Source organism: Entelurus aequoreus, linkage group LG05, assembly GCF_033978785.1.
Source record: "Entelurus aequoreus isolate RoL-2023_Sb linkage group LG05, RoL_Eaeq_v1.1, whole genome shotgun sequence".
Lineage (NCBI taxonomy): Eukaryota > Metazoa > Chordata > Actinopteri > Syngnathiformes > Syngnathidae > Entelurus > Entelurus aequoreus.
This window is the reverse complement of record NC_084735.1, coordinates 6,743,278-6,766,992: the sequence shown is the minus strand read 5'-3', so window position 1 is coordinate 6,766,992 and position 23,715 is coordinate 6,743,278. Positions and strand designations below refer to the sequence as shown.

General features: G+C 43.2%; 1 protein-coding gene across 1 annotated transcript; it reads right to left on the bottom strand.

The window, feature by feature from the left end:
* Positions 1 to 352: 352 nt before the first annotated feature.
* LOC133650098 (carcinoembryonic antigen-related cell adhesion molecule 2-like) lies at positions 353 to 23,239 on the bottom strand. Its single transcript, XM_062046924.1, has 10 exons — positions 23,041 to 23,239; positions 22,649 to 22,966; positions 16,188 to 16,342; positions 15,982 to 16,108; positions 12,994 to 13,272; positions 4,077 to 4,355; positions 3,665 to 3,919; positions 3,479 to 3,596; positions 3,120 to 3,162; positions 353 to 3,044 (listed from the first exon to the last, which is right to left on the bottom strand). The coding sequence occupies exons 1-9, from the start codon at positions 23,159 to 23,161 to the stop codon at positions 3,144 to 3,146; spliced, it is 1,671 nt and encodes a 556-aa protein (XP_061902908.1). The 5' UTR covers positions 23,162 to 23,239; the 3' UTR covers positions 353 to 3,044; positions 3,120 to 3,143.
* Between the last annotated feature and the right edge of the window lie 476 nt (positions 23,240 to 23,715).

Sequence of the window (23,715 nt, the reverse complement as noted above, 5' to 3'; positions counted from 1 at the left end):
GGAAGACACACGTTTGCTTGTTGTGGAAGGTGGAAGGTCAACCTGCAGGGATGCAGAAACATAAAAGGTGTGCGGGTGTGTCTTCCTCACAACAAAAGGTAGGAAGCAACATTCCTGCTCGACAACTTCTGTCTTAGTGGCCCCCAAGCCCCGCCCCCCAGCCTTAAACTGACATGAAGTCACCTGCCCCCTGATTGGCTGAAGGTGCTCCCCAGTCAGTCACCAAGGCAACAAGAGCAGGGCAAACACGTTCCAACGTTTGTGATGCGTTCAGGGAGCGTTAGGAGGGTTTCGAGTGCCAACTTGTTGCGACACCAGGGGCGAGGCAAGAACGCACACAAGTCTGTTGTTTCATATTGTACTTTTTATTCTTTGAAAGTGTTGACAAAAACATCCCCAGTGAGCAAAGTGTCAACAACAACAACATGGAGTTATCAAAGGTTACATTTACACAATTCTGAGTTCTGATGTGCGTGCGTTTCCAAATCATGTGACATCTTTATTTACATAAGAAAAGCAAACACGCCATCGCACACCAGCGAGGATTTTCAGCTTAAGTTTGTAAAAACAATAAATACTTTCCCTGTAGGTCAGTGCACGTACGGGTCTGACACACACACGCGCACGCACACACACACACACACACACACAACATGAAATCCTCCCAAGGATCCAAGAAAATGTCAAACGTTGGAAGATCTCCCTCCAAAAGTCAAACGTGCGTCGCCGCCCTCAGCAAGTTCCGTCTTGTCGGAAACATTCCACTGAGCTGGAGGCCCCCATGACCACCTGAGAGGCGGCAGGTAGCCATAGCAACGCTTCATCTTCCTCATCACTGTCCCCGCCGGAGCCGAGTGGAGCGAGAGGTCAGCTGCTTGTGGCGACAAAGTCAACCTTAAAAACATTTTAATGTCGCCATTATTGAATGACGACCGCTACTAAATAATCAAAATATAAATCCCATTCTTTGGAATGTGCAGGAGCTTAGACTCCGCCCACCACGGTTTCACTGTGTGTGTGTGTGTGTGTGTGTGCGCGTGTGTGTGTGTGTGTTTGTCAGGTTTCCAGAACGGAAGCAAGAGTGTAGTCAATGAAGTAAGAGTGCGGTCAAAAGGAATTAACAGTGTTGTCAAAAGGAAGTAAAACTGTGGTCAAAAGGAAGTAACAGTGTTGTCAAAAGGAAGTAAGAGTGCGGTCAAAAGGAATTAACAGTGTTGTCAAAAGGAAGTAAAACTGTGGTCAAAAGGAAGTAAGAGTGTGGTCAAACGGAAGTACAACTTCAAAAGGATGTAAGACTGCGGTCAAAAGGAATTAAGAGTGCGGTCAAAAGGAAGTAAGACTGCGGTCGAAAGGAAATAAGACTATGGTCAAAAAGAATTCAGACTGCGGTCAAAAGGAAGTAAGACTACAGTCAAAAGGAATTCAGACTGCGGTCAAAAGGAAATAATAGTGCGGTCAAAAGGAAGTAAGACTACAGTCAAAAGGAATTCAGACTGCGGTCAAAAGGAAATAATAGTGCGGTCAGAAGGAAGACTGCGGTTAAAAGGAAGTAAGAGTGGTGTCGAAAGGAAGTAGGACTGCGGTCAAAAGGAAGTAAGAGTGTTGTCAAAAGGATGTAAAACTGGTCAAAAGGAAGTAAGAGTGTTGTCAAAAGGAAGTAAGAGTGTGGTCAAACGGAAGTACAACTTCAAAAGGATGTAAGACTGCGATGGAAAGGAAGTAAGACTGCGGTCAAAAGGAAATAAGACTATGGTCAAAAAGAATTAAGACTGCGGTCAAAAGGAAGTAAGACTACAGTCAAAAGGAATTCAGACTGCGGTCAAAAGGAAATAATAGTGCGGTCAAAAGGAAGTAAGACTGCGGTCGAAAGGAAATAAGACTATGGTCAAAAAGAATTCCGACTGCGGTCAAAAGGAAGTAAGACTACAGTCAAAAGGAATTCAGACTGCGGTCAAAAGGAAATAATAGTGCGGTCAAAAGGAAGTAAGACTACAGTCAAAAGGAATTCAGACTGCGGTCAAAAGGAAATAATAGTGCGGTCAGAAGGAAGACTGCGGTTAAAAGGAAGTAAGAGTGGTGTCAAAAGGAAGTAGGACTGCGGTCAAAAGGAAGTAAGACTACAGTCAAAAGGAATTCAGACTGCGGTCAAAAGGAAATAATAGTGCGGTCAAAAGGAAGTAAGACTACAGTCAAAAGGAATTCAGACTGCGGTCAAAAGGAAATAATAGTGCGGTCAAAAGGAAGTAAGACTACAGTCAAAAGGAATTCAGACTGCGGTCAAAAGGAAATAATAGTGCGGTCAGAAGGAAGACTGCGGTTAAAAGGAAGTAAGAGTGGTGTCAAAAGGAAGTAAGACTGCGGTCAAAAGGAAGTAAGACTACAGTCAAAAGGAATTCAGACTGCGGTCAAAAGGAAGTAATAGTGCAGTCAGAAGGAAGTAAGAGTGCAGTTAAAAGGAAGTAAGAGTGGGGTCCAAAGGAAGTTAGAGTGTGGTCAAAAGGAAGTAAGACTGCGGTCAAAAGGAAGTAAGAGTTCAGTTAAAAGGAAGTAAGAGTGCGGTCAAAAGGAAGTAAGAGTTTGGTTAAAGGGGAGATAAAATGTGGTCAAAAGGAAGTAAAAATGTGGTCAAAAGGAAGTATGAGTGCGGTCAAAAGGAAGTAATATGATGTGCTATAATAAACACTAGTAAACAATCAAAATATATTTCAAATTTTTTGGAATGCGACGAGGCTTAGACTCCGCCCACCACAGGGTGTGTGTCTCCTCGGGATCAAAATACATTTCAAATTCTTTGGAATGTGACAAGGCTTAGACTCCGCCCACCACAGGGTGTGTGTGTCTTCTGGCTTCCAGACAGTCACAAAGTCCATCATCGATGCAACGGATTGGTTCGGCATCCTGCCCAGCTGTGGGCGGGGCCAAATAGGCGGTGAGGTGGTGAAGGCAAATATCAGATGATTGACAGCCGCTCAGCCCAGCAAACGAGCTACGTTTCTGTCGACAGGGACGGGGGGAGGGAGACGGGGGGTCTGGACCAGTGCCTCCTGTGGACGCAACACAAACATCCCGTATCAGCCCTCATGACCACACACACCATGGGACTTTGTCATGTGACTTACCGGCATCAGCGTGCACGACGCTCACTAGTACGGGGACTCCACCCTACACACACACACATAAAGTCAGTGAAAGGGCCACGCAAGGACTTCATAGTGTGTGTGTGTGTGTGTGTGTGTGTGTGTGTGTGTGTGTGTGTGTGTGTGTGTGTGCACAAGGCCAACATGTTGCAAGACGCCACAGCGGCGGAGGAATGAGGAGAATTCAATCCAAGATAATTCGTGGTGTGCGAGCGAGCCAATAAAAAAAACAAGCTGCTTCTTGTGCGTGGAGTGAGTCCATCAGGACAACGTGCCAGAAGGCGGACGTCGGCCACAAGGTGGCGCTCGGAGCCCCGCCCCCACACAAGCGGAGTACTTACGGAACTTTCTGTCTGCAGTATAAGATGACGCCGATGGCCAGGCCCAAGGCCACCAGGATGCCGATGATGATTCCGGCGATGGCACCGTCCGACAGGACACCTTGCAGCGTGCCCTCCTCTGTGGCGACAACACAGGAAGTGAGAAAACTTTCAGGTGGAAACCCCTCCCACGGCACTGCGCCTCACCTTTGACGGACAGGTTGTGCGTGTGCATGGCGGTCTTGCCGGTGGCGGCGTTGTGGGCCTGGCACATGTAGGCGCCCGTGTTCTTGTACACGGCCTCGCCGATGACGTACGTCGCCGTTTTGACCTCGGTCAGCGTGCCGTTGAACTTCCACGTGAAGTTGGCAGGGGGAACGGAAGCAGCCGAGCAAGTGAGCGTCACGGCGTCCTTCACCTCCACCGCACTCTTGCCGCTCACCGCCACCGCCTCAGGGCCAACTGCAGACAGGAAGCCACATTCATGTAATGCCACTGCACTCCTCAAGGGGGCGTGTCATGGAGTGGCCATCCTTGTGGCTAATGCTAAGGAAGTTAGCGTTCCACTGACACGTGACCCCTGAGGGCCACAATGTGTGATGACCAAGTAAACACTTACAGATGACCACCATTTTGTACGAAGCTTTCTGGCTGCTGACTGGGTTGGCGAACTGACACTGGTACTCGCCGTTGTCCTCCTTTTGCAGCGGCGCAATCATCACTGAGCCGCCGTCGGCTGCCAGCGTCACGCGCCCGCCGCCCACCACTGGCTTACCGTCCTTCAGCCAAGTCCGGGTCGTCACTGTGCCCGCTGTTGCCCGACAACTGAGGTTGGCAGTACTGTTGCCCGCCATCAACACGCCGCTTGGACCGCTCATATTGACGCCCAACACCGGTTCTGGAAGTAAGAGGAAGAGTGTGGTATAAAAAAAGTAAGTGTGGTCAAATTAAAGTAAGAGTGGGGCAAAATAGAAGTAAGAGTACGGTCAAAAGGAAGTAAGAGTGCGGTCGAAAGGGAGTAAGAGTGCAGTCAAAAGGGAGTAAAAGTGCGATCAAAAGGGAGTAAGAGTGCAGTCGAAAGGAAGTAAAAGTGCGGTCAAAAGGAAGTAAGAGTGCGGTCAAAAGGAAGTAAGAGTGCAGTCAAAAGGGGGTAAGAGTGCAGTCAAAAGGGAGTAAGAGTGCGGTCGAAAGGGAGTAAGAGTGCGGTTGAAAGGGAGTAAGAGTGCGGTCGAAAGGAAGTAAAAGTGCGGTCACAAGTGAGTAAGAGTGCGGTCAAAAGGGAGTAAAAGTGCGATCAAAAGGGAGTAAGAGTGCGGTCAAAAGGAAGTAAAAGTGCGGTCAAAAGGAAGTAAGAGTGCGGTCAAAAGGGAGTAAGAGTGTGGTCAAAAGGAAGTAAAAGTGCGGTCAAAAGGAAGTAAGAGTGCGGTCAAAAGGAAGTGAGAGTGCGGTCGAAAGGAAGTAAAAGTGCGGTCAAAAGGAAGTAAGAGTGCGGTCAAAAGGGAGTAAGAGTGCGATCAAAAGGAAGCAACAGTGCGGTTAAAAGGAAGTAAGAGTGCGGCCAAAAGGAAGCAACAGTGCGGTTAAAAGGAAGAAAGAGTGCGGCCAAAAGGGAGTAAGAGTGCGGTCAAAAGGAAGCAACAGTGTGGTTAAAAGGAAGTAAGAGTGCGGCCAAAAGGGAGTAAGAGTGCGGTCAAAAGGAAGTGAGAGTGCGGTCAAAAGGAAGTGAGAGTGCGGTCAAAAGGAAGCAACAGTGTGGTCAAAAGGGAGTAAGAGTGCGGTCAAAAGGAAGCAACAGTGCAGTCAAAAGGAAGTAAGAGTGCGGTCAAAAGGAAGTAAGAGTGTGGTCAAAAGGGAGTAAGAGTGCGGTCAAAAGGAAGCAACAGTGCGGTCAAAAGGAAGTAAGAGTGCGGCCAAAAGGGAGTAAGAGTGCGGTCAAAAGGAAGCAACAGTGCAGTTAAAAGGAAGTAAGAGTGCGGCCAAAAGGGAGTAAGAGTGCGGCCAAAAGGGAGTAAGAGTGCGGCCAAAAGGGAGTAAGAGTGTGGTCAAAAGGGAGTAAGAGTGCGGTCAAAAGGGAGTAAGAGTGCGATCAAAAGGGAGTAAGAGTGCGGTCAAAAGGAAGTAAGAGTGCGGTCAAAAGGAAGTAAGAGTGCGGCCAAAAGGGAGTAAGAGTGTGGTCAAAAGGGAGTAAGAGTGCGGTCAAAAGGGAGTAAGAGTGCGATCAAAAGGGAGTAAGAGTGCGATCAAAAGGGAGTAAGAGTGCGGTCAAAAGGAAGTAAGAGTGTGGTCAAAAGGGAGTAAGAGTGCGGTCAAAAGGGAGTAAGAGTGCGATCAAAAGGGAGTAAGAGTGCAGTCAAAAGGAAGTAAGAGTGCGGTCAAAAGGAAGCAACAGTGCGGTTAAAAGGAAGTAAGAGTGCGGCCAAAAGGGAGTAAGAGTGTGGTCAAAAGGGAGTAAGAGTGCGATCAAAAGGGAGTAAGAGTGCGGTCAAAAGGGAGTAAGAGTGCAGTCAAAAGGAAGTAAGAGTGCGGTCAAAAGGAAGCAACAGTGCGGTTAAAAGGAAGTAAAAGTGCGGCCAAAAGGGAGTAAGAGTGTGGTCAAAAGGGAGTAAGAGTGCGATCAAAAGGGAGTAAGAGTGCGATCAAAAGGGAGTAAGAGTGCGGTCCAAAGGGAGTAAGAGTGCAGTCAAAAGGAAGTAAGAGTGCGGTCAAAAGGAAGCAACAGTGTGGTTAAAAGGAAGTAAGAGTGCGGCCAAAAGGGAGTAAGAGTGTGGTCAAAAGGAAGCAACAGTGCGGTCAAAGGGGAATAAGAGTGCGGTCAAAAGGAAGTAAGAGTGCGATCAAAAGGAAGCAACAGTGCGGTCAAAAGGGAATAAGAGTGCGGTCAAAAGGAAGTAAGAGTGCGATCAAAAGGGAGTAAGAGTGCGGTCAAAAGGAAGCAACAGTGCGGTCAAAAGGGAATAAGAGTGCGGTCAAAAGGGAATAAGAGTGCGGTCAAAAGGAAGTAAGAGTGCGATCAAAAGGAAGCAACAGTGCGGTCAAAAGGGAATAAGAGTGCGGTCAAAAGGAAGTAAGAGTGCGATCAAAAGGGAGTAAGAGTGCGGTCAAAAGGAAGCAACAGTGCGGTCAAAAGGGAATAAGAGTGCGGTCAAAAGGAAGTAAGAGTGCGATCAAAAGGAAGCAACAGTGTGGTCAAAAGGGAATAAGAGTGCGGTCAAAAGGAAGTAAGAGTGCGGTCAAAAGGGAGTAAGAGTGCGGTCAAAAGGGAATAAGAGTGCGGTCAAAAGGAAGTAAGAGTGCGATCAAAAGGGAGTAAGAGTGCGATCAAAAGGGAGTAAGAGTGCGATCAAAAGGGAGTAAGAGTGCGGTCAAAAGGAAGTAAGAGTGCGGTCAAAAGGAAGTAAGAGTGCGGTCAAAAGGAAGTAAGAGTGCGATCAAAAGGGAGTAAGAGTGCGATCAAAAGGCAGTAAGAGTGCGATCAAAAGGAAGTGAGAGTGCGGTCAAAAGGGAGTAAGAGTGCGGTCAAAAGGAAGTGAGAGTGCGGTCAAAAGGGAGTGAGAGTGCGATCAAAAGGAAGTAAGAGTGCGATCAAAAGGGAGTAAGAGTGCGGTCAAAAGGAAGCAACAGTGCGGTCAAAAGGGAATAAGAGTGCGGTCAAAAGGAAGTAAGAGTGCGATCAAAAGGAAGCAACAGTGTGGTCAAAAGGGAATAAGAGTGCGGTCAAAAGGAAGTAAGAGTGCGATCAAAAGGGAGTAAGAGTGCAGTCGAAAGGAAGTAAAAGTGCGGTCAAAAGGAAGTAAGAGTGCGGTCAAAAGGAAGTAAGAGTGCAGTCAAAAGGGGGTAAGAGTGCAGTCAAAAGGGAGTAAGAGTGCGGTCGAAAGGGAGTAAGAGTGCGGTTGAAAGGGAGTAAGAGTGCGGTCGAAAGGAAGTAAAAGTGCGGTCACAAGTGAGTAAGAGTGCGGTCAAAAGGGAGTAAAAGTGCGATCAAAAGGGAGTAAGAGTGCGGTCAAAAGGAAGTAAAAGTGCGGTCAAAAGGAAGTAAGAGTGCGGTCAAAAGGGAGTAAGAGTGTGGTCAAAAGGAAGTAAAAGTGCGGTCAAAAGGAAGTAAGAGTGCGGTCAAAAGGAAGTGAGAGTGCGGTCGAAAGGAAGTAAAAGTGCGGTCAAAAGGAAGTAAGAGTGCGGTCAAAAGGGAGTAAGAGTGCGATCAAAAGGAAGCAACAGTGCGGTTAAAAGGAAGTAAGAGTGCGGCCAAAAGGAAGCAACAGTGCGGTTAAAAGGAAGAAAGAGTGCGGCCAAAAGGGAGTAAGAGTGCGGTCAAAAGGAAGCAACAGTGTGGTTAAAAGGAAGTAAGAGTGCGGCCAAAAGGGAGTAAGAGTGCGGTCAAAAGGAAGTGAGAGTGCGGTCAAAAGGAAGTGAGAGTGCGGTCAAAAGGAAGCAACAGTGTGGTCAAAAGGGAGTAAGAGTGCGGTCAAAAGGAAGCAACAGTGCAGTCAAAAGGAAGTAAGAGTGCGGTCAAAAGGAAGTAAGAGTGTGGTCAAAAGGGAGTAAGAGTGCGGTCAAAAGGAAGCAACAGTGCGGTCAAAAGGAAGTAAGAGTGCGGCCAAAAGGGAGTAAGAGTGCGGTCAAAAGGAAGCAACAGTGCAGTTAAAAGGAAGTAAGAGTGCGGCCAAAAGGGAGTAAGAGTGCGGCCAAAAGGGAGTAAGAGTGCGGCCAAAAGGGAGTAAGAGTGCGGCCAAAAGGGAGTAAGAGTGTGGTCAAAAGGGAGTAAGAGTGCGGTCAAAAGGGAGTAAGAGTGCGATCAAAAGGGAGTAAGAGTGCGGTCAAAAGGAAGTAAGAGTGCGGTCAAAAGGAAGTAAGAGTGCGGCCAAAAGGGAGTAAGAGTGTGGTCAAAAGGGAGTAAGAGTGCGGTCAAAAGGGAGTAAGAGTGCGATCAAAAGGGAGTAAGAGTGCGATCAAAAGGGAGTAAGAGTGCGGTCAAAAGGAAGTAAGAGTGTGGTCAAAAGGGAGTAAGAGTGCGGTCAAAAGGGAGTAAGAGTGCGATCAAAAGGGAGTAAGAGTGCAGTCAAAAGGAAGTAAGAGTGCGGTCAAAAGGAAGCAACAGTGCGGTTAAAAGGAAGTAAGAGTGCGGCCAAAAGGGAGTAAGAGTGTGGTCAAAAGGGAGTAAGAGTGCGATCAAAAGGGAGTAAGAGTGCGGTCAAAAGGGAGTAAGAGTGCAGTCAAAAGGAAGTAAGAGTGCGGTCAAAAGGAAGCAACAGTGCGGTTAAAAGGAAGTAAAAGTGCGGCCAAAAGGGAGTAAGAGTGTGGTCAAAAGGGAGTAAGAGTGCGATCAAAAGGGAGTAAGAGTGCGATCAAAAGGGAGTAAGAGTGCGGTCAAAAGGAAGCAACAGTGCGGTCAAAAGGGAATAAGAGTGCGGTCAAAAGGAAGTAAGAGTGCGATCAAAAGGAAGCAACAGTGTGGTCAAAAGGGAATAAGAGTGCGGTCAAAAGGAAGTAAGAGTGCGGTCAAAAGGGAGTAAGAGTGCGGTCAAAAGGGAATAAGAGTGCGGTCAAAAGGAAGTAAGAGTGCGATCAAAAGGGAGTAAGAGTGCGATCAAAAGGGAGTAAGAGTGCGATCAAAAGGGAGTAAGAGTGCGGTCAAAAGGAAGTAAGAGTGCGGTCAAAAGGAAGTAAGAGTGCGGTCAAAAGGAAGTAAGAGTGCGGTCAAAAGGGAGTAAGAGTGCGATCAAAAGGGAGTAAGAGTGCGATCAAAAGGAAGTGAGAGTGCGGTCAAAAGGGAGTAAGAGTGCGGTCAAAAGGAAGTGAGAGTGCGGTCAAAAGGGAGTGAGAGTGCGATCAAAAGGAAGTAAGAGTGCGATCAAAAGGGAGTAAGAGTGCGGTCAAAAGGAAGCAACAGTGCGGTCAAAAGGGAATAAGAGTGCGGTCAAAAGGAAGTAAGAGTGCGATCAAAAGGAAGCAACAGTGTGGTCAAAAGGGAATAAGAGTGCGGTCAAAAGGAAGTAAGAGTGCGGTCAAAAGGGAGTAAGAGTGCGGTCAAAAGGAAGCAACAGTGCGGTCAAAAGGGAATAAGAGTGCGGTCAAAAGGAAGTAAGAGTGCGATCAAAAGGGAGTAAGAGTGCGATCAAAAGGGAGTAAGAGTGCGGTCAAAAGGGAGTAAGAGTGCGGTCAAAAGGAAGTAAGAGTGCGATCAAAAGGGAGTAAGAGTGCGATCAAAAGGGAGTAAGAGTGCGATCAAAAGGGAGTAAGAGTGCGATCAAAAGGGAGTAAGAGTGCGGTCAAAAGGGAGTAAGAGTGCGGTCAAAAGGAAGTGAGAGTGCGTTCAAAAGGAAGTGAGAGTGCGGTCAAAAGGGAGTAAGAGTGCGGTCAAAAGGGAGTAAGAGTGCGGTCAAAAGGAAGTGAGAGTGCGGTCAAAAGGGAGTGAGAGTGCGTTCAAAAGGGAGTAAGAGTGCGGTCAAAAGGAAGTGAGAGTGCGGTCAAAAGGAAGTAAGAGTGCGGTCAAAAGGAAGTGAGAGTGTGGTCAAAAGGAAGTAAGAGTGCGGTCAAAAGGAAGTGAGAGTACGGTCAAAAGGAAGTAAGAGTGCGGTCAAAAGGAAGTGAGAGTACGGTCAAAAGGAAGTAAGAGTGCGTTCAAAAGGAAGTGAGAGTACGGTCAAAAGGAAGTAAGAGTGCGGTCAAAAGGAAGTGAGAGTGTGGTCAAAAGGAAGTAAGAGTGCGGTCAAAAGGAAGTGAGAGTACGGTCAAAAGGAAGTAAGAGTGCGGTCAAAAGGAAGTGAGAGTGTGGTCAAAAGGAAGTAAGAGTCCGGTCAAAAGGGAGTGAGAGTACAGTCAAAAGGGAGTAAGAGTGCGGTCAAAAGGAAGTGAGAGTGCGGTCAAAAGGGAGTAAGAGTGTAAAAATGGAAAAATGTTATATAAAGAAAGGTAAGAAAAACATGCAAGTGCCACACCTGTGTGTTAGGGTTGGGTATCGAGTATCGAGTATCGATTGGAACCGGGATTAACTTTCCGATTCTCCCGGAATCGTTCAAAAGTTTAAATTTCGATTCCTATTTTCGATACCCAGTCCGCCGACCGGAAAAAAATATGTCCGCCGAACCGGAAGAAGAAGCCGCTGAACACCAACGAAGAAGCGCCCACCGCCGGAAGTGTTAGCTAGCCGAGCGAGTCAGTCAAGCTCAAGCATGGATAGCGGGCGTCGGCGGTCCAAAGTGTGGCTTTACTTTACAAAAAAAACGCGAAATAACAGATCTCCATGTCCATCAAGAAAGGAGTGGAGAGAGAGCTGCAGATGTACCAGAACGTTCCCCCGATACTTATGTCTGACGACCTTGCTGCATGCTGGTGGAACCAACAAAAAACGTATCCTTTGCTGTCAGATCTCGCTTTCTCCTATTTATGCGTTCAAGCTTCTTCCACACCCAGTGAACGTGTATTTTCCACAGCAGGAGACACTATCTGTCCAGAACATCCTGCCTGAGAAGGCGGGTATGCTCATTTTCCTAAACAAGAACTGTCTCTGATTTTATACTGTACCTGCTGCTAATCTGGACTGGCTTTTGCAAGTTGTTTCTTATTGTTTATTTGCTTTTCTGCACCAGGTTAGCCCATCAGTGGGAGCACGGTAACATGTTTAAGTACCTGCAGCATGTGTGTGTAAATGTGTTTTCATGAGGTTTCCTGCAGCATCATACACTTATGTGTGTAAATGTGTTTTCATGAGGTTTCCTGCAGCATCATACACTTATGTGTAAAGGTGTTTTCATGAGGTTTCCTGCAGCATCATACACTTATGTGTAAAGGTGTTTTCATGAGGTTTCCTGCAGCATCATACACTTATGTGTAAATGTGTTTTCATGAGGTTTCCTGCAGCATCATACACTTATGTGTAAATGTGTTTTCATGAGGTTTCCTGCAGCATCATACACTTGTGTGTGTAAAGGTGTTTTCATGAGGTTTCCTGCAGCATCATACACTTATGTGTAAAGGTGTTTTCATGAGGTTTCCTGCAGCATCATACACTTATGTGTAAAGGTGTTTTCATGAGGTTTCCTGCAGCATCATACACTTATGTGTAAAGGTGTTTTCATGAGGTTTCCTGCAGCATCATACACTTATGTGTAAAGGTGTTTTCATGAGGTTTCCTGCAGCATCATACACTTATGTGTAAATGTGTATTTATGAGGTTTCCTGCAGCATCATACACTTATGTGTAAATGTGTATTTATGAGGTTTCCTGCAGCATCATACACTTATGTGTAAATGTATTTTCATGAGGTTTCCTGCAGCATCATACACTTATGTGTAAATGTGTATTTATGAGGTTTCCTGCAGCATCATACACTTATGTGTAAAGGTGTTTTCATGAGGTCTCCTGCAGCATCATACACTTATGTGTAAAGGTGTTTTCATGAGGTTTCCTGCAGCATCATACACTTATGTGTAAAGGTGTTTTCATGAGGTTTCCTGCAGCATCATACACTTATGTGTAAAGGTGTTTTCATGAGGTTTCCTGCAGCATCATACACTTATGTGTAAATGTGTATTTATGAGGTTTCCTGCAGCATCATACACTTATGTGTAAATGTGTTTTCATGAGGTTTCCTGCAGCATCATACACTTATGTGTAAAGGTGTTTTCATGAGGTTTCCTGCAGCATCATACACTTATGTGTAAATGTGTATTTATGAGGTTTCCTGCAGCATCATACACTTATGTGTAAATGTGTTTTCATGAGGTTTCCTGCAGCATCATACACTTATGTGTAAAGGTGTTTTCATGAGGTTTCCTGCAGCATCATACACTTATGTGTAAATGTGTTTTCATGAGGTTTCCTGCAGCATCATACACTTATGTGTAAAGGTGTTTTCATGAGGTTTCTTGCAGCATCATACACTTATGTGTGAATTTTTTTTTATGAGGTTTCCTGCAGCATCATACACTTATGTGTAAATGTGTTTTCATGAGGTTTCCTGCAGCATCATACACTTATGTGTAAAGGTGTTTTCATGAGGTTTCTTGCAGCATCATACACTTATGTGTGAATTTTTTTTTTGAGGTTTCCTGCAGCATCATACACTTATGTGTAAATGTGTTTTCATGAGGTTTTCAAAAATAAAGCTCTCTTGAGGAAAGTGTGCCCCTGGGAAAATGTATTCATAATTTATAATATTTATATTCAAGTTCATAGATTTGATCATAAAAAGTTAATAGAATTAAAATTGATGGAGAATGTCAGACTATTTCATTCAGAAAGACTGCAGGTTAGCTAGCTCATTTAAAATATCCTAAACTTTTTTTTGACCCTGCCTCTTAAAAGAATCGGAATCGAAATCGAAACAAAGAATCGGAATCGGAATCGTTCGAATTCAAACGATACCCAACCCTGGTGTGTGTGTGTGGTCATGTGGTCAGGTGACATCATTTCATTGAAGTGAGATAGTAGAACTAGTGTACACACTGTGTGTGTGTGTGTGTGTGTGTGTGTGTGTGTGTGTGTGTGTGTGTGTGTGTGTGTGTGACTCTCGCCCTGAAGCAGTCACATGACTCACCGATGACTGAGAAGGGGGCGCCGCGCGAGGAGACTTGGCGCAGAGTCTTGGCGTTGGCGGCCCTGCAGGTGTAGGTGGACATGTGCTGCCACAGGGGGTGCTGCTGCACCACACTCAGCGGCAGGACGGGCCCCGCAATCTCCAGCACGGTCTGGTTCCGGTACCACGTGATGGTGGCGGCCGGGCTGGACCGCGTGGAACACGTCAGATTGAAGTCGGCGCCGGCTCGGACGAACCGCGGCACGTCCGCGGGCGTGAGGGCGATGGGGTCGGGGCCGTCTGTAGGCCACGTGGTCATGTGACATCATTTCATTGAAGTGAGATAGTAGAACTAGTGTGCACACTGCGGGTGTGTGTAAGCTGAGGTGTGGCAAAGGTGTTGCAATATTAACAGTCACATGATCTGCACCCGGGCCAGCCATTGTGAAGCAGAAACGTGCACACTCTTACACAAACCTACGTACGCACCTACTTGTTTGTCAGTTTGAACATCAAATATGTTGTCTTTGTAGCATATTCAACTGAATATGGCTTGAAAATGATTTGCAAATCATTGTATTCCGTTTATATTTACATCTAACACCATTTCCCAACTCATATGGAAACGGGGTTTGTAGCAAGGTACTAGCCCCACAACTAGCTGATAACATGATTACTTAAGCAGCTAGCCAATTGTCTATCAATGTGATAATGCAGCTAGCGGTTAGCTCAGAAACATACTAGCAGAATGCTAGAGTAGCCCGCTGCTAGCCCAACAAAATGCTTTGACAGCTAGCTGATAACCCGGTTACCTAAGCAGCATGCTAAAGCGGCTAGCCACCATTCCATTGTTGTGGCAGATAGCAATGGTTAGCTTAGAAACATGTTAAAGCGGCTAAAATGTTGGATTGGTAGCATGTTAGCGCGGCTAGCTGCTAGCCCGGCAACATGCTCGTACAGCTCCCTGATAACATGGTTACCTAGGTAGCATGCTAAAGCAGCTAGCCACGAGTCCATCAATGCGATAAAGCACGATAGAAACATGATAAAGAAGTTCGCGTGTTAGCTTAGCAGCATGCTACAGCTGCTAGCTGATAACATGCTTAACTGAGCAGCACGCTTATGCATGCAGTCAATCGTCCAGCAGCATAACAATGCCAAAAAGATAGCATGGTTAGCTTATAAACATGCTAAAGCAGCTAGCATGTTAGCTTATGAGCATGTTAGAGCTGCTTGCCCAACAAAATGCCTTTACAGCTAACTGATAACCTGGTTACCTAAGCAGCTAGCAGATGGCATGGTTAGCTTGGTAGCATCAACATGCTAGTACAGCTAGCTGATAACATGGTTACCTAAGCAGCATGCTAAAGCAGCTAGCCACTAGTCCATCAATTGAATAAAGCAACTTAGAAACATGACGCGGCAGTTAGCATGTTAGCTTAGCTAGCTGCCAGCCCAGCGACATGCTAGTACAGCTAGCGGTTTACATGGTTACCTAAGCAGCCTGCTAAAGCAGCTAGCCACTAGTCCATCAATTGAATAAAGCAACTTAGAAACATGACGCGGCAGTTAGCATGTTAGCTTAGCTAGCTGCCAGCCCAGCAACATGCTAGTAACAGCTAGCGGATAACATGGGTACCTAAGCAGCCTGCTAAAGCAGCTAGCCACTAGTCCATCAATTGAATAAAGCAACTTAGAAACATGACGCGGCAGTTAGCATGTTAGCTTAGCAGCATGCTAAAGCAGCTAGCCACTAGTCCATCAATTGAATAAAGCAACTTAGAAACATGACGCGGCAGTTAGCGTGTTAGCTTAGCAGCATGCTAAAGCAGCTAGCCACTAGTCCATCAATTGAATAAAGCAACTTAGAAACATGACGCGGCAGTTAGCGTGTTAGCTTAGCAGCTTGCTAAAGCAGCTAGCCACTAGTCCATCAATTGAATAAAGCAACTTAGAAACATGACGCGGCAGTTAGCGTGTTAGCTTAGCAGCATGCTAAAGCAGCTAGCCACTAGTCCATCAATTGAATAAAGCAACATAGAAACATGACGCGGCAGTTAGCGTGTTAGCTTAGCAGCATGCTAAAGCAGCTAGCCACTAGTCCATCAATTGAATAAAGCAACTTAGAAACAAGACGCGGCAGTTAGCGTGTTAGCTTAGCTAGCGGCAGTTAGCGTGTTAGCTTAGCTAGCTGCCAGCCCAGCCACATGCTAGTACAGCTAGCTGATAACATGGTTACCTAAGCAGCATGCTAAAGCGGCTAGCCACTAGTCCATCAATTGAATAAAGCAACTTAGTAACATGATGCGGCAGTTAGCATGTTAGCTTAGCAGCATGCTAAAGAGGCTAGCCACTAGTCCATCAATTGAATAAAGCAACTTAGAAACATGACGCAGCAGTTAGCGTGTTAGCTTAGCAGCATGCTAAAGCAGCTAGCCACTAGTCCATCAATTGAATAAAGCAACTTAGAAACATGATGCGGCAGTTAGCGTGTTAGCTTAGCTAGCGGCAGTTAGTGTGTTAGCTTAGCTAGCTGCCAGCCCAGCCACATGCTGGTACAGCTAGCTGATAACATGGTTACCTAAGCAGCATGCTAAAGCGGCTAGCCACTAGTCCATCAATTGAATAAAGCAACTTAGAAACATGATGCGACAGTTAGCATGTTAGCTTAGCAGCATGCTAAAGAGGCTAGCCCCTAGTCCATCAATTGAATAAAGCAACTTAGAAACATGATGCGACAGTTAGCATGTTAGCTTAGCAGCATGCTAAAGAGGCTAGCCCCTAGTCCATCAATTGAATAAAGCAACTTAGAAACATGATGCGGCAGTTAGCATGTTAGCTTAGCAGCATGCTAAAGCAGCTAACCACTAGTCCATCAATTGAATAAAGCAACTTAGAAACATGACGCGGCAGTTAGCATGTTAGCTTAGCAGCATGTTAAAGCAGTTAGCCACCATACATAAGCAGCTAGTGTGGTTAGCATTGCAGAAGCCAAGGTGCAGTACTTACAGTGGACCAGGAGGCTAAAGGGGGCGCTCTTCTCCGTGTCCACCTTATTTGTGGCCGTGCAGTAGACGGGTCCCGGCAGGTCGGTCCGGAGAACGCCGGCGATGGTCAGCTGGCTGGACGTGTCGTTCTGCGCTGGCAAAGACAAGAGGTCTCAGGCGGGTCCAGGGGGGGGGGGGGGGGCGGGACAAGTCCATGGACACACTGACCTCATTGAGCACCAGGCGCTTGCCGTCCACGACCATGGGCGTGGTCCCGTTGAGCCAGGTGAACTTCTGGAAGGAGCCGATGGCGGCGCAGGTCAGGACCACCGTGTCGTTGTGTTCCACGGCCTCGGTGACGCTGGATCTGATGACCAAGGACTCTGCGTGCAGGTGCGTGACGTCATGAGATCGCCATCAACTCTGTGATTGGCTGTCAACTTGAGACTTTTAAAGTCATTTTGATAGTAGGCTAATATAGACACTTACACCATGTGTTGCCTTCATTATAACACTTATATAAGACTTTTAAAGTCATTTTGATAGTAGGCTAATATAGACACTTACATCATGTGTTGCCTTCATTATAACACTTATATAAGACTTTTAAAGCCATTTTGATAGTAGGCTAATATAGACACTTACATCATGTGTTGCCTTCATTATATCACTTATATAAGACTTTTAAAGTCATTTTGATAGTAGGCTAATATAGACACTTACATCATGTGTTGTCTTCATTATAACACTTATATAAGACTTTTAAAGTCATTTTGATAGTAGGCTAATATAGACACTTACATCATGTGTTGTCTTCATTATAACACTTATATAAGACTTTTAAAGTCATTTTGATAGTAGGCTAATATAGACACTTACATCATGTGTTGTCTTCATTATAACACTTATATAAGACTTTTAAAGTCATTTTGATAGTAGGCTAATATAGACACTTACATCATGTGTTGCCTTCATTATAACACTTATATAAGACTTTTAAAGTCATTTTGATAGTAGGCTAATATAGACACTTACATCATGTGTTGTCTTCATTATAACACTTATATAAGACTTTTAAAGTCATTTTGATAGTAGGCTAATATAGACACTTACACCATGTGTTGCCTTCATTATAACACTTATATAAGACTTTTAAAGCCATTTTGATAGTAGGCTAATATAGACACATCATGTGTTGTCTTCATTATAACACTTATATAAGACTTTTAAAGTCATTTTGATAGTAGGCTAATATAGACACTTACACCATGTGTTGTCTTCATTATAACACTTATATAAGACTTTTAAAGCCATTTTGATAGTAGGCTAATATAGACACTTACACCATGTGTTGCCTTCATTATAACACTAATATAAGACTTTTAAAGCCATTTTGATAGTAGGCTAATATAGACACTTACATCATGTGTTGTCTTCATTATAACACTAATATAAGACTTTTAAAGCCATTTTGGTAGTAGGCTAATATAGACACTTACACCATGTGTTGTCTTCATTATAACACTTATATAAGACTTTTAAAGTCATTTTGATAGTAGGCTAATATAGACACTTACATCATGTGTTGCCTTCCTTATAACACTTATATAAGACTTTTAAAGTTATTTTGATAGTAGGCTAATATAGACACTTACACCATGTGTTGCCTTCATTATAACACTTATATAAGACTTTTAAAGTCATTTTGATAGTAGGCTAATATAGACACTTACATCATGTGTTGCCTTCCTTATAACACTTATATAAGACTTTTAAGGTCATTTTGATAGTAGGCTAATATAGACACTTACATCATGTGTTGCCTTCCTTATAACACTTATATAAGACTTTTAAAGTTATTTTGATAGTAGGCTAATATAGACACTTACACCATGTGTTGCCTTCATTATAACACTTATATAAGACTTTTAAAGTCATTTTGATAGTAGGCTAATATAGACACTTACATCATGTGTTGCCTTCCTTATAACACTTATATAAGACTTTTAAAGTTATTTTGATAGTAGGCTAATATAGACACTTACATCATGTGTTGCCTTCCTTATAACACTTATATAAGACTTTTAAAGTCATTTTGATAGTAGGCTAATATAGACACTTACACCATGTGTTGCCTTCATTATAACACTTATATAAGACTTTTAAAGTCATTTTGATAGTAGGCTAATATAGACACTTACATCATGTGTTGCCTTCCTTATAACACTTATATAAGACTTTTAAAGTCATTTTGATAGTAGGCTAATATAGACACTTACACCATGTGTTGCCTTCATTATAACACTTATATAAGACTTTTAAAGTCATTTTGATAGTAGGCTAATATAGACACTTACATCATGTGTTGCCTTCCTTATAACACTTATATAAGACTTTTAAAGTCATTTTGATAGTAGGCTAATATAGACACTTACATCATGTGTTGTCTTCATTATAACACTTATATAAGACTTTTAAAGTTATTTTGATAGTAGGCTAATATAGACACTTACACCATGTGTTGCCTTCATTATAACACTTATATAAGACTTTTAAAGTCATTTTGATAGTAGGCTAATATAGACACTTACATCATGTGTTGCCTTCATTATAACACTTATATAAGACTTTTAAAGTCATTTTGATAGTAGGCTAATATAGACACTTACATCATGTGTTGCCTTCCTTATAACACTTATATAAGACTTTTAAGGTCATTTTGATAGTAGGCTAATATAGACACTTACATCATGTGTTGCCTTCCTTATAACACTTATATAAGACTTTTAAAGTTATTTTGATAGTAGGCTAATATAGACACTTACACCATGTGTTGCCTTCATTATAACACTTATATAAGACTTTTAAAGTCATTTTGATAGTAGGCTAATATAGACACTTACATCATGTGTTGCCTTCCTTATAACACTTATATAAGACTTTTAAAGTTATTTTGATAGTAGGCTAATATAGACACTTACATCATGTGTTGCCTTCCTTATAACACTTATATAAGACTTTTAAAGTCATTTTGATAGTAGGCTAATATAGACACTTACACCATGTGTTGCCTTCATTATAACACTTATATAAGACTTTTAAAGTCATTTTGATAGTAGGCTAATATAGACACTTACATCATGTGTTGCCTTCCTTATAACACTTATATAAGACTTTTAAAGTCATTTTGATAGTAGGCTAATATAGACACTTACATCATGTGTTGTCTTCATTATAACACTTATATAAGACTTTTAAAGTTATTTTGATAGTAGGCTAATATAGACACTTACACCATGTGTTGCCTTCATTATAACACTTATATAAGACTTTTAAAGTCATTTTGATAGTAGGCTAATATAGACACTTACATCATGTGTTGCCTTCATTATAACACTTATATAAGACTTTTAAAGTCATTTTGATAGTAGGCTAATATAGACACTTACATCATGTGTTGCCTTCATTATAACACTTATATAAGACTTTTAAAGTCATTTTGATAGTAGGCTAATATAGACACTTACATCATGTGTTGCCTTCCTTATAACACTTATATAAGACTTTTAAAGTCATTTTGATAGTAGGCTAATATAGACACTTACACCATGTGTTGCCTTCATTATAACACTTATATAAGACTTTTAAAGTCATTTTGATAGTAGGCTAATATAGACACTTACATCATGTGTTGCCTTCCTTATAACACTTATATAAGACTTTTAAAGTCATTTTGATAGTAGGCTAATATAGACACTTACATCATGTGTTGTCTTCATTATAACACTTATATAAGACTTTTAAAGTTATTTTGATAGTAGGCTAATATAGACACTTACACCATGTGTTGCCTTCATTATAACACTTATATAAGACTTTTAAAGTCATTTTGATAGTAGGCTAATATAGACACTTACATCATGTGTTGCCTTCATTATAACACTTATATAAGACTTTTAAAGTCATTTTGATAGTAGGCTAATATAGACACTTACATCATGTGTTGCCTTCCTTATAACACTTATATAAGACTTTTAAGGTCATTTTGATAGTAGGCTAATATAGACACTTACATCATGTGTTGCCTTCCTTATAACACTTATATAAGACTTTTAAAGTTATTTTGATAGTAGGCTAATATAGACACTTACACCATGTGTTGCCTTCATTATAACACTTATATAAGACTTTTAAAGTCATTTTGATAGTAGGCTAATATAGACACTTACATCATGTGTTGCCTTCCTTATAACACTTATATAAGACTTTTAAAGTTATTTTGATAGTAGGCTAATATAGACACTTACATCATGTGTTGCCTTCCTTATAACACTTATATAAGACTTTTAAAGTCATTTTGATAGTAGGCTAATATAGACACTTACACCATGTGTTGCCTTCATTATAACACTTATATAAGACTTTTAAAGTCATTTTGATAGTAGGCTAATATAGACACTTACATCATGTGTTGCCTTCCTTATAACACTTATATAAGACTTTTAAAGTCATTTTGATAGTAGGCTAATATAGACACTTACATCATGTGTTGTCTTCATTATAACACTTATATAAGACTTTTAAAGTTATTTTGATAGTAGGCTAATATAGACACTTACACCATGTGTTGCCTTCATTATAACACTTATATAAGACTTTTAAAGTCATTTTGATAGTAGGCTAATATAGACACTTACATCATGTGTTGCCTTCATTATAACACTTATATAAGACTTTTAAAGTCATTTTGATAGTAGGCTAATATAGACACTTACATCATGTGTTGCCTTCCTTATAACACTTATATAAGACTTTTAAGGTCATTTTGATAGTAGGCTAATATAGACACTTACATCATGTGTTGCCTTCCTTATAACACTTATATAAACCCCGTTTCCATATGAGTTGGGAAATTGTGTTAGATGTAAATATAAACAGAATACAATGATTTGCAAATCCTTTTCAACCCATATTCAGTTGAATATGCTACAAAGACAACATATTTCATGTTCAAACTGACAAACAAGCATGTTCACCACTGTGTTACATGGCCTTTCCTTTTAACAACACTCAGTAAAGGTTTGGGAACTGAGGAGACATTTTTGAAGCTTCTCAGGTGGAATTCTTTCCCATTCTTGCTTGATGTACAGCTTAAGTTGTTCAACAGTCCGGGGGTCTCCCTTCTGCTATTTTAGGCTTCACACATTTTCAATGTCTGGACTACAGGCAGGCCAGTCTAGTACCCGCACTCTTTTACTATGAAGCCACGTTGTTGTAACACGTGGCTTGGCATCGTCTTGCTGAAATAAGCAGGGGCGTCCATGGTAACGTTGCTTGGATGGCAACATATGTTGCTCCAAAAGCTGTATGTACCTTTCAGCATTAATGGCGCCTTCACAGATGTGTAAGTTACCCATGTCTTGGCCACTAATACACCCCCATACCATCACACATGCTGGCTTTTACACTTTGCGCCTAGAACAATCCGGATGGTTCTTTTCCTCTTTGGTCCGGAGGACACGACGTCCACAGTTTCCAAAAACAATTTGAAATGTGGACTCGTCAGACCACAGAACACTTTTCCACTTTGTATCAGTCCATCTTAGATGAGCTCAGGCCCAGCGAAGCCCACGGCGTTTCTGGGTGTTGTTGATAAACGGTTTTCGCCTTGCATTTGAGAGCTTTAACTTTCACGTACAGATGTAGCGACCGACTGTAGTTACTGACAGTGGTTTTCTGAAGTGTTCCCGAGCCCATGTGGTGATATCCTTTACACACTGATGTGGCTTGTTGATGCAGTACAGCCTGAGGGATGGAAGGTCACGGGCTTAGCTGCTTACGTGCAGTGATTTCTCCACATTCTCTGAACCCTTTGATGATATTACGGAGCGTAGATGGTGAAATCCCTAAATTCCAAGGTTTTTCTTAAACTGTTCAACAATTTGCTCAGGCATTTGTTGACAAAGTGGTGACCCTCGCCCCATCCTTGTTTGTGAACAACTGAGCATTTCATGGAATCTACTTTTATACCCAATCATGGCACCCACCTGTTCCCAATTAGCCTGTTCACCTGTGGGATGTGTTTCAAATAAGAGCATTCCTCAACTTTCTCAGTCTTTTTTGCCACCTTTCCCAACTTCTTTGTCACGTGTTGCTGCCATCAAATTCTAAAGTTAATGATTATTTGCAACAAAACAAAAAATGTTTATGAGTTTGAACATCAAATATGTTGTCTTTGTAGCATATTCAACTGAATATGGCTTGAAAGGGATTAGCAAATCATTGTATTTTGTTTATATTTACATCTAACACCATTTCCCAACTCATATGGAAACGGGGTTTGTATAAGACTTTTAAAGTCAATTTGATTACATCATGTCTTATACAACTTTAAAAAAAATTGCGAGAATTTTTGGGAGATTTGTTAAGAACTACAGAGCATTAAAAAAAATTTTAAAAATGTAAAAAAGGCGCGTTATTTTAATTTTCACACAGGTGCTCTTTACCGGAAGTGACGCAAGCGTCGCCCCGGGGAATTCTGAGAAGAAAGCGGACTACATTTCACTTGTGCGTAAAAGTGCGCGTGAGGGGGCGGAGCCACGCCCTGAGCGCGCACGTCCGCCTGTGGAATGTCCCAACTTCCCTCCGCCGAGAAAAGTAGTCCCGACCGAAAGTCGTCGCGCACTCACCGGCGACGCGCAGCTGGATCCCGTCGGTGTCCGTGGCGCCGTCCGCGGACACGACGGACACGCTGTAGTCCCCGCTGTCGTCCTTGGTGAGCGCGCCCAGGTGCAGCGAGCCGTTCTGCTCGTCCACGGACACGCGGCCCTCGTAGGGCTTGTTCACGAGGACGGAAGTGGCGCTGAGGGTGAGGACGTGGGTGTTTTCGAAGTTCCAGATGATGAAGGTGAAGGCGGGCTTGTCCAGCAGGGTGAGGAACGTCACGTTCTTTCCCACGACGGCGTCCACGGGGCCCGGCGGCAAAATGTCCTGCGCCGCGCAACATCCTGGAGGAGGGAGAGAGAGAGGGGGGGGTCACCTGTGCACGACTCACCTGTCCGAACCCGGATGTGCGTCTTACCCAAGAAGAAGAGCAGCACCGACACGACGCGCGCCATCGTCCACGCAGCTGAGAACCAAAATGCGGCACTACCTGCTCCCACCGGCGGACACACCCAGGCGAGGTGAGCGCGCGCGCGCATGCGCACTCCGCCGTCCGCGCATCGACAACCGAACGCGCTCCACTGACACAACGCACAAGTGCTGCCGCCCCGCGGCCACGTGGGGTAATGCCTTTAAGGCCGTGGGCTGTGACGTCACGGGCAGGGGGAAGAGAAGCGAGTGAGTCCAAACCAGGGGCGTCACTAGCTTTTAGGGACAGGGGGGGGGGGGGGGCTTAGCCCCCAGGAGATGCACAGGATGCGAGCGAACGTAGCGCACAAGCACAAAACTTCACTGGGTTTTTCTTTTATATATATATATATATATGTGTATATATATATATGTGTATATATATATATATATATATATACATATATATATATATATATATATATGTGTATATATATATATGTGTATATATATATATATATGTATGTATGTGTGGTAAAAAAATCACAAGACTATTTCATCTCTACAGGCCTGTTTCATGAGGGGTTTCCTCAATCCTCAGGAGATTTTACGCTCTACCACGGTATCGAGCACTATTTTTTGGATAATCTAATTAAGACATATATATATATATATATATATATAT